The sequence below is a fragment of the Mustela erminea genome, chromosome 5 (assembly GCF_009829155.1).
Source record: "Mustela erminea isolate mMusErm1 chromosome 5, mMusErm1.Pri, whole genome shotgun sequence".
Taxonomy (NCBI): Eukaryota; Metazoa; Chordata; class Mammalia; order Carnivora; family Mustelidae; genus Mustela; species Mustela erminea.
In genome coordinates, this window is record NC_045618.1 from 27927509 (window position 1) to 27938938 (window position 11430).

General features: G+C 38.9%; 1 protein-coding gene across 9 annotated transcripts in view; it reads right to left on the reverse strand.

Annotated features, from left to right (window-relative positions):
• Window positions 1-5096, reverse strand: part of HERC2 (HECT and RLD domain containing E3 ubiquitin protein ligase 2) — a 235516-nt gene extending 230420 nt beyond the window's left edge. For 7 of the 9 annotated variants that reach the window (XR_004285631.1, XM_032342316.1, XM_032342318.1 and 4 more), the window contains exons 1-2: window positions 4994-5096; window positions 4270-4372 (exon numbers count right to left, since the gene is read on the reverse strand). Coding sequence is in view for 8 of the 9 variants with exons in the window: in XM_032342316.1 (XP_032198207.1) it covers window positions 4270-4341 (72 nt within the window). In the remaining variant the exon portion in view is untranslated. The other 2 variants (XM_032342319.1, XM_032342320.1) reach the window with 2 other exon arrangements.
• Window positions 5097-11430: the final 6334 nt, after the last annotated feature.

Here is an 11430-nt window from a genome sequence, read left to right on the forward strand (position 1 = left end):
ACCTCATTATCTTTCCCTTATAAATATTATTAGTCTTTTCTAAAAACCAAAAGTTAATTTTTTTTTAAAGATTTTATTTATTTGACAGACAGATCACAAGTAGGCAGAGAGGCAGGCAGACAGAGAGGAGGAAGCAGGCTCCCTACTGAGCAGAGAGCCCAATGCGGGGCTCGATCCCAGGACCCTGAGATCATGACCTGAGCTGAAGGCAGAGGCTTTAACCCACTGAGCCACCCAGGCGCCCCAAAAGTTAATTTTTTAAAGATTTTATTTATTTGACATACAGAGATCATAATAGGCAGAGAGGCAGGCAGAGAGAGAGAGGGAAGCAGACTCCCTGATGAGCAGAGCCCAATGCGGGGCTCATTCCCAGGACCCTGAGATCATGACCTGAGCAGAAGGCAGAGGCTTAACCCACTGAGCCATCCAGGTGCCCCGCAAAAGTAAATTTTTTTAAAAAGACTAACAAAATGTATAAATCCCTGACAAGATTAATCCAAAATATAGAGAAAATACAAATAACCAAAATCATGAATAAAAATGTGAGCTATGCTACCTATCCTACAGATAAGAAAGTAATCAGAAGACGTCATTATGAATATTAAGTTACCTGTATTTATAAAATTCTTTAATTTCTACATCTCATCTGTCAACTGGAAAACCTGAGAATAGAATTTACCAAGATGATCATGTTTATGTTCTTTAATCTACTGATATCCTAAGCATAAAGTAACAATATATACATTTAACAATTTTAATTTTAAAATTTAACTTTTATCTTTACTCATTGTAAAGTGATTAGAAGAAGAGACAAATAAATGATTCGAATTATTAGTATACTCAACAACTCTGACGAACTGCAAGGGCATTTACACTCTGAACAAAACCATACTACGGGTGCCTGGGTGGCTCAGAAGGTTAAGCCTCTGCCTTCAGCTCAGGTCACAGTCTTGGGGTTTTGGGACTGAGCCCCACATCAGGCTCTCTGCTCCACAGGGAGACTGCCTCTCTGCCTACTTGTGATCTCTCTCTCTCTCTCTGTGTCAAATAAATAAATAAATCTTTAAAAAAAAAAAAATAGGTCACATACCATATGACATTCTCAAAATGGCAAAATTAAAGAGATGGAAAACAGATTAGTGATTGCCAGGGGTCAGAGATGATGGGAGAAGGATGGTGTGACCTATAGAGGGGCAAGAAGAAGGAAATCTTTGTGGTGTGATTACACAATTGGCACAGAACTCTGCACACACTCTATGTCAATTTCCTGATTTTGATATTGTACTGATAGTTACATAAGATGTAACCACTGGGAGAATCTGGATGAAGAGTATACAGTGACGTCTCTACTTTCTTTGCAACTTCATCTGAATCTATAAATTACTTCAAAATAAAAAGTTAAAAAAATTGCATCATACATATCTAATATCATGCTCTACTTCAAAGAATCCAAAAATAGAAACTGCAGGAGATTCATCTGAGTACAGATTATGCAAGAAAAAGAAAACACCATTCTTGGATCCATGCTCAAAGACACACCCTTAGACTTACATCAAAACTAGCAAATAAATGTGCATATATGATTTAAGAATTAAAAAGCTTTTAAGGTATCATATACCATTTTTTATAGGTTCTTTGATTAATTGACTTTCCGGTCCATTGAGAAGCAAGCAATCACATCAGACAGGACTTTTACTTTAAATATAAGAATGGTAATGGTAGTGATTATGTAGCTAACATCTCTTAGCTCTATTTTATTGCCTGTTCAAGAGAGTTGCAAAGGAAATGACAATTCAAGGTACTCCACACAACAATCGGAAAAGACTACTAAAAAAGTAAGAAGTATTATACGTAAAAACCACTTATATGACTGCCATACAACTGCCACTCCATTTAAGGCAGCTTGTTGCAACATTGTAGACCTGATACACCATAGATCTAAACATCTATCAACAAGAAAGCCTAGGATTAGTATTTGTGTTCTTTATAATATACACTTATTAAAAGTTGTCACAGCCTCCAAAAATATTTCCTTTCTAAAGTCACTAAAACTTTCATAGGCATTTCTTTTTTTTTTTCTTTATAGGCATTTCAAACAAAAATAGCCATAGAAAATAGTTTGCTAAATCCTGTGGCTAAGAAACACATTTCTACCCCACAAAATATAATTAAGGTGTCAATTCTGTTCCCAATACAAAAGCCCTACCTAAGGAATGGGACACATCCCACTCCAGATGGAAGAGATATCCCCAATAGGGTAAGAGTAAAAGCTGTTAGTATAAGGCTTGCATCTGCAATGCGTACCTGCAAGAAGGATTCCAAATAGTGAAAATAAGTCTAAAGTCATTTGTTAGGGTAAAACAACATTTGTTCCTCGCATTTAATTAGCAATGCTGGAAAAACTATATAAAAACAAGGTCAGCGATCACTTTTTTCACATTAAATAGCTTCAATACCTACAATACATTTTCCCGCTGGGGCACACTCCAAAACCTAGGTCTTGGGGCATATGGGTAGCTCAGTGGGTTAAGCCACTGCCTTCGGCTCAGGTCATGATCTCAGGGTCCTGGGATCAAGTCCCACATCGGGCTCTCTGCTTAGCAGGGAGCCTGCTTCCCCTTCTCTCTCTCTGCCTGCCTCTCTGCCTACTTGTGATCTCTGTTAAATAAATAAATAACATCTTTAAAAAAAAAAAAAAAAAAAAAACCTAGGTCTTCTTCATGTATTCCTAAGATGAGCTTGGATGGCTTTTGACTAATATTTGAAATGTCTAAGAAGAGTTAAGTACTGCGTATTACACTAAATAAATCAATCAAAAGTAAAAGAGTAAGCACTCTAAGGCATAAGCGGTGTTTCTTTTTATTTATATCTGCCTAACTCATCATAGGCACTCAACTCAGTATTAAACTGGTCTTAGATCAAGATGCTAAAACTCCTATTAAGGAGTTGTTCAATTATGATTAGAAAGAAAAACTTCATTGGATAAAGTTCTTTACCTCAACAAGTTCTACAAAATACACAAACACTAATAAAAAAAATTAAGTCTTGAAGTCAGTTTGCCGAATCTCAAGATTTCAGAAATAAGAAATTACTCATCTCACCTCCCCGCCGACCACGCTTTAAAAAAAAAAAAAAAAATGACAAAGGAAAACAAACAGTAACTGCTAAGTAAAAAGCAACGTGCAAACAAAAACCAAACAGTCACTACTATGCCAATTCTTGCCCCAATTCTTTGTGCTTTAATCTAACGTTTACCCCATTATTAATAACTATCCCAAAATCCACAACATAGTTCTAAGCACTTGGCTCTCACACCTACTAGGATGCAACACTTAAAAATAAATAAATAAATAAATAAAGGTAACAATACTTCACTACAGGTATCTATGATCAAGTGCTTATAGAATATATGAGTCTTGATAAACTGTGATGCACTATGTAAAAGTGTATTGAAAAATGTAGGTTACTTGAGAAATACTTAAAATGGTTAACCTTAGGAAAGAGAAAGAAAAGCCATATATACTATGAAATATTTCAGACATTTTTTTTTTTTTTGCTGTCAATATGGAGTTACAAAAGTGGTTTTTCCAAACCATCTGCAAAGAAAACTAAGTTGGGGTAAAAAAAAAAAATTTTTTTTAAGTCTATAGAAACATTACTGCTATTATTTACTTGATAATTTCTGGACAAGCTTACAATTACATTATTAAAACATTAGGCAAAAAAAAAAAAAAAAAAAAAAAACATTAGGCAGTCTAATGCCAACATTGTGTTTCCACACATTCTTTATGTGAAAAACTGAGCACTCCTCTTAATAAGACCAGTCACAAAAATAAAGATCTCAACTGCACTCTTGTCTCCCCAGAAAGACAAACACAGGGTCCCATGAAATGAGTTTCTTCAGGACATAATACATTACTACATGTTCCTTCCCTCATTAATTGAACATCTCAAAACAATCACTAAACAGTCAACAAGGTATGGTTAAGAATACTACAGACCTGTTAAAAATAATAATACGAAAAATGTTTGCATAACCAGATCTCAAGTTTCTTGCACTTACACATAACTGCAATTAAAATGTAGCCACACACAATCTATAAAAACTGATACAATAAAGGTGCATTTTAAATTATAGTTAATAAACTTGCTTCCCTAATATGCAAGATACGATCTGCATCCCCTTATTTATCCTATACAAAACCTTAACCAGAAATTTAAATATGGAAGCAGGAACACACCAAGAAAAAAAGCATGTCAAAACCCCACCTGTATATCTGTTTTCAACCATTTGGAGTCAAGTCGAGTCTGGGCAGCCAAACAGAAAGAATCAGAGGGCATCTTTCCTCCAGTTCCCTCCCAGTTGTCAGTCCTGCAAGTAAAACATAAATGTTGGAAGACCTAAAGCTTTTCAAAATTGTACAAAGACCCTCCCGCAAGGTTTAATGCGGCAAAAAGAACAGAAAGATGGGAGAGGAGAACAGGTGGGGGAGGGGAGGAGAAAGGAAGAGAAAGATGGAGAGAGACAAGGAGAAGGATGGAAGAAAAAGCCTACTTCCTATACAAGTAAGAGCCACACACGGGATTCGCTGGTTTCTGTACTACGTCGGCGAGACCTTGAGAATAGACGGTCACCGGAGACCAAATCACAATGTCATCCCCTTCCCTTAAATCCAAAAGGTAAACACACAGACGAGAGAGCAAGCCCACATTTCAACGACAAATGACAGTAGCATGCATCTGCCGCTTTATCCCATACCAGTAAGTGGTGCGTGAAACACATTAATCAAAAGACACGTCGGTGGAAAAATCCAAAACAATAATCACTTTGAAAATGGAAAGACAGCCCGAGACGCGCGCCCCGGGCAGTCCGCGCAGGCCCAGGTCGGGCGGCCGCGCCAACGCCCGCGGCGCCCCAGCTCGACCGTACCCTGGGTTCCGACCCGCACCGCCCTAGCGGCTGGCCGCCCTCGCCGCCCCCGAGGACGAGGACCTGAAGCGCAAAGGCCCCACCGCCTCTTTCCGGCAGCGCGCGGACAGAGCCTCCAAGCCGCCACTGGCTCCGCCGGCGCTGGCGATCCCGGTATCTCTCGCGACCCGAGGGGCGGACCAACTCCGGACTACCGCCCCCGCAGGCCAGCAAATCACAGCGAGGCTGTTGCGTTGGACCAGCCAATGAGAAAGAGGAGCCCTCTCGCCCTTCCTCCCTACTCCCCTGTTTCCTTCAATCCCGCTCATCTTCCTCCTTGGGGTTCATTCCTTGCGGTCATGGCCAACCGCAGGCGCCGGGGGGCGGGATTTCCGCCGTACGCAGGGACTACTGTCCTGGGTTCCGCACCGCGCTCGCGAAAAATCTGAGGGCGCTGTAGAACGTGAGGTGACTGAGGAGCTTCAGCCTGGAGGGGCGAGGGTGTGTGCCATGGACGCACGTACCGGGCAGAAGAGACCCGAGGCTGGCTCCAGTCGGCTAGAGCCTCCCCCGTCTGACCCAGTGAAAGCCGCTAAAATCCTAGGCTGAATTCATGGAGTGGCTGGTAACAGGGGACTTGGAGAAGAAAATCAGAGTTTTTTGCACTTACACATAACTGCAGTTATACACCATAATACCACCATAATACAAATCTTGAGAAATTTCAAACAATTGAAGTCATACTTATGTACTCTGGCCATAATGGAATTAAACTACAAATCAGTAAAAGATAACGGGGCGCTTGGGTGGCTCAGTGGATTGACTCAGGTGTTGAACGCAGGGTATTGAGTTCAAGCCCCGCATTTGGCTCCACACTCAAAAATAAAAATAAAAAATTAACAGGACTATCTCCAAACACTTGGAAATTAAGCAATACACTTTGGGTAATCCACAGGTCAAAGAAGAAATCTCAAAGGAAGTAGAACTATTTTAACAGAACAAAAGTAAAAAGATAACGATTTATGGGATGCAATTAAAACAGTGATAAACATTAACATTATAACATTAACTGCTTTTCTTTGAAAAGAAAGGTCTAAAATCAAGGATCTAATCTTCCATTTCAAGAAACTAGAAAAATAAAAGTAACAGTACATCCAAAGCAAGAAGAGGGAGGAAATGAGGCAAGAACAGAAATAAAGGAAAATGGAAAAACAGCAGAGAAAATCGTTAAAACTAAACGCTAGTACTTTGAAAAGATAAAAGGCAGAGGACACCTGGGTGGCTCAGTGGTTACACATCGCACTATTGATTTTGGCTCAAGTCAAGATCTCAGGGTCCAGAGATAGAACCCCCCACATCAGGCTCACCGCTCAGCAGAGTCAGTTTGGGATTATCTCATTCTCCCCCTTTCTCTGTGCCTCCCCGAGCTCTCTCTCTCTAAAATGAATAAAGCCTTTAAAATAAAAAATAAAAATAAAAAGACAAAAGATATCTGATAAGGCTGCCAAAAAGAGAGAGAGAGAGAGAAAGAAAACATACAGGTTACCAATATCAGGAATATCAGAGAAGATATCACTAAAGACCCCCACAGGATTAAAAAAGAGGGTAAGGGAGGGGCACCTGGCTGACTAGGTCAGAAGAGGTGTGATTCTTGACTTCAGGGTTGTAAATATCATTCCTCCGCTGGGTGCAGACATTACTTAAAAATAAAATCATCAAAAGGAGAGTAGGAGAATACTAGGAAAATTCTACACATACAAATTTGATTATTTATATGAAATGTACTAATTACACAGAAGTCGTACACTGCCAAAATGAAAAAGATAACCTGAACAGTACTATACCCACTTTAAAATTTGAATTCACAATTAAAAACTTTCCAAAAAAAGAAATCTCCAGGCCCAGATAGTTTCCATGGTGGATTCTGGTTCTACCAAATATTTAATAAAGAAAAAGCATCAATTCTATATAAACTTTCCCAAAAGATTGAAGAGAAGTAAAAACTTCCATTATATAACCACAGCATTACCCTGATAACAAAACCAGAAAAAGACATTGCAAGAAAACTTAGAACCAGTACCTTTCATGAACATTATATATAAAATTTCTTAGCCAAGTTTTTGCAAATGGGTTCCAGCAACATTAGAAAGGATAATACATCATAACTGGGGTTTATCACAAGAGTTCAAGATTGGTTTAACATTCAAAGCTAAGTGTAATTCATCATGATATCATCTCAATAGATGAAGAAAATGCTTTTGGCAAAAATCAACATCTCGTAAAAACTCTGCACAAACTAATAAGAGAAGGAAACTCCTCAACCTGCTAATGAACATCTATGAAAACCTACGTCCAAGTCAAAACAGTCTTGAAAAAGAACAAAGTTGGAGGACTCACATTTTCTGATAATAAAATTTACTACAAAACTATGGTAAACAAATTAGTGTGGTACTTCCATGAGGATAGATATGTAGATCAACGGAATAAAACCCAGAACCCAGAAATCAACACTCATATATCTGATCAATTGATTTTTTTGGTTCTTTGTTTGTTTTGTTTTTGTTGTCATTGTTGTTTTAATTAACATATAATGTATTATTTTTTTCAGGGGTATCAGTCTGTGAATCCTCAGTCTTACACAATTCACAGCACTCACCATAGTAGTCAATTGATTTCTTTCAAGGGTGCCAAGACCATACAATTGTGAAAGAGTAGTCTTTTCAAAAAATGGTACTTGGAAAGCTGGATTTTCACATGCAAAAGAATGAAGGTGGATGCTTACCTTTCACCATATATGAAAATTAACTCAAAATGGATCAAACTTAAATGTAAGGCCTACAAGTATAAAACTTTTAGAAGAATACATGGAGAGCAAGTTTTATGACATTGGATTTGGCAATGATTTTGTACATATGGCACCAAAAGCACTGGCAACAACAACCCAAAAAGGATGAGTATATTTAAAGATTTGTATATTACTAATCTTATTTCTTATCCCTACTTTTATCTCTATCTTTAGGTCCCTATTTCTCATCTATTCCTTAACCCCCACCCCAGAGCCCTGTGGAATTTACAGGCATATTCTTTTTTTTAATTTTTTTATTTAAATTCAATTAGCCCCCCAAAAATAAATAAATAAATTCAATTAGCCATCATACAGTACGTGATTAGTTTTAGATGTAGTGTTCAATAATTTATCAGTTCTGTATAACACCCAGTGCTCATCACATCATGTGCCCTCCTTAATGCACATCACCCAATTACCCCATCCCTTCCCATTTAGTTTTCCTTCCCTTCCCTTGTGATCCTCTGTGCTGTTTCTTATATTACACATATGAGCGAAACCATATGGTAATTGTCTTTCTCAGTTTGACTTATTGCACTCTACATAATAACCTCCCATTCCATCTGTGTCAATGTAAATGGTAAGTATTCATCCTTCCTTATGGCTGAGTAATATTCCATTGTATATAGCACATCTTCTTTATCGATTCATCTGTTGGTGGACATTTGGACTCTTTCCATAGTTTGGCTATTGTGGACATTACTGCTATGAACATTGGGGTGCAAGTTCACTACATTTGTATCTTTGGTGTAAATACCTAGTACTGCAATTGCTTGGTCATAAGGTAGCTCTATTTTTAACTTTTTGAAGAATCTCAAAACTGTTTTCCAGAGTGGCTGTACCAGATTGCACTCCCACCAACTGTGTAAGGGGGTTCCCTTTTCTCCCCATCCTCACCAACATTTGCTGTTTTCTGTCTTGTTAATTTTAGCCATTCTGACTTGTATGAGATGTTATCTCATTATGGTTTTGATTTGTATTTCCCTGATGCCAAGGGAAGGGGAGCATTTTTTCATGTGTCTGTTGGCCATTTGCACGTCTTTGGAGAAATGTCTGTTCATGTCTTCTGCCCATTTCTTTGACTGGATTCTTTGTTTTTTGGGTGTTGAGTTTGATAAGTTCTTTTTTTTTTAAGATTTTATTTATTCATTTGACAGACAGAGATCACAAGTATACAGAGAGGCAGGCAGAGAGAGAGGAGGAAGCAGGCTCCCCGCTGAGCAGAGAGCCCGACGCGGGGCTCGATCTCAGGACCCTGAGATCATGACCTGAGGCGAAAGCAGAGGCTTTAACCCACTGAGCCACCCAGGCACCCCAAGTTTGATAAGTTCTTTAATAGATCTTGGATACTAGCTCTTTATCTGATATATCATTTGCAAATATCATCTCCCATCTGGTAAGTAGCTTTTTAGTTTTGTTGACTGTTTACATGCATGTTCTTATCATGTTACTGTTCTAAGATGTATAGTCTTCTGTGTAAAGCAGTGGCTTTTTGTTCTTCCACATGCATACATCTTAGGGCTTAAGTGGATCCCTGCCACTTTTAGACCATTATTCCATCTGCTTCACTTAAAACAAAACAACTTCTTTGAAACACTTGATATCAGATTATATCACTCTCAGATCCTGATTGCAATAAAACATGCTACTATCCATCAGTTTCCATGTTCACTGAAGATTCGCACTCCACTCATGACCTTTATATCACTGCTACCACTGGCCCATTCTCAGGGCCTTTCCTAACACAGGTGTCACTCGCTCAGTGTCCCTGCCTCTCTGTTCCTCGTGGCCTTACTTTTAAACCTCCTGCTTCCTGCTCCACCTGCACCACTCACCACCCTGATCTGTTCCATTCATGAAATCACCTTGAAGATCACAATTGTGAGCCTCTGACTCTTAAATCACTGCATCTTATCTTTCTAGTTCAATTCTTCTAGTAACTATGCAAACAAACTTCAACCCTTCTAGAAGTCTGGCCCACAACCTCACTTTCCTTTTTTGCCAAGTTAGATTTTACAGCCCAGCATATGCCCATAATCTCTAATCACTTATTCCTCTTTCTCTCCACCCTGGCAAACAGCATCCATTCCACTCACTTAGTATGTGGCTGAACTCCTGAGACACACATCTGCGTATCTGCTCCATGGACTCTTCCCTTCCCCTTGTGCTGCACAGCCATCTGGTACCAAGGATACAACAGGCCTAAGAAAGAAAAGTCAGCCAGCTGGGGTGGCAACAAAGTGGGAAAATGGAAGAAGGCCCTGGAAATCATACATGCACTATTGGCCCAATCTTAGGTCCATCCACCCCAAGACTTACTGAGGTTAGAAGTAGATAACAAGCAGATATTATCACAGCCAGGAACACCCTAACTGATGAAACAGTTCTCACAATTAAAATTGCCACAATAACTGCAGTTTCCGCCTTCCCTTCTGTTACTGTGAATAAATCTTCCTATATCTTATGGATAGACAATCTCCCTACTAGTGCTCTGGGTCCACCCCTTCACCTATCAAGGATGCCACTCAGGTATTAGACTCTGCCTTGCCTCCCTCCACCCTTCCATGAGCATCTCCTTCTCTGCTGCATTGGTTCTATCAACTTACAAATATGCTTAAGATACTAATTTTAAAGACCTTCCTTTGAACTCCATGTATCTTTCCAGAAGCCATCCTATGTCTCTGATTTTTTTAACAGAAAAATTCCTTTTCAAATGGTCTCACTTTCTACTTCTACTTCACCTCACTCTTACTTAAAGCACAACAGTCAGGCTTTGTTCCTATCACTTCACTTGAATTCTCTTACTGAGGTTAATAATGACCATCAGTTGGCCAAATTTCATGTCAGCTATCAGTCCTCACCATATGTATGCTCCCAGTAGTATGTTCATGGTTGCTCACAACTTCGTAAATGAAACATTTTCTTCACATTTTCCATATTCCTCCTATGTGATGGAAATCCCTCATCAGGTTGTTTATTTTCCTGATCTTGCTCTGTTGGAATGACCCAAGTTTATTCCTCAGCTCTCTTCTTTATCAACACTCCCCAGGTAATGTCATCTAATCTCATGACTTTCAACATACTAATAACTCCCAAGTTTGACATCTTTCATTAAATCCAGATGCACTGATGCCATTATTTTCTTTATTTTACTAAAAGATGTCAAATAAAATGTCATAACTATGTCACAACTGCCACTTGTCTGACAGCCCATGATAATGGGATGTACCCTGATTTCAGAGATAATAATATACAGAAAATGCATACCTCAAAATTGAAGACATAAGATATATAGCTCTCCAATTCTAAATTCCATAGTCCTACATCCACTGACCCACTTGGAAGAATAATATGTATCTCAAAATTTAATAAATCCAAAGCCAAATGTAGAATCTCCCCTCTACATTGCCTATTCCTCTCAGTAAAGAGACACCATTCACCCAGTTACTCAGGACAAAAATTTTGTAATCATCCTTGACTCCTTTCTTTCTTTCACATCCAAGATCCAATCCAACAATAAACCTTATTGGCTCTATCTTGAATTAGACCACTTCCCGTCACCTCTACAATAATGTGAACCAAAACACCTTCATCCTTCAACTGCAACGCCTGTTTCCATAACTGTGCTCTATCCTCCATTATCCACCCAGAAACCAATAGGATACTTTTCAGATAT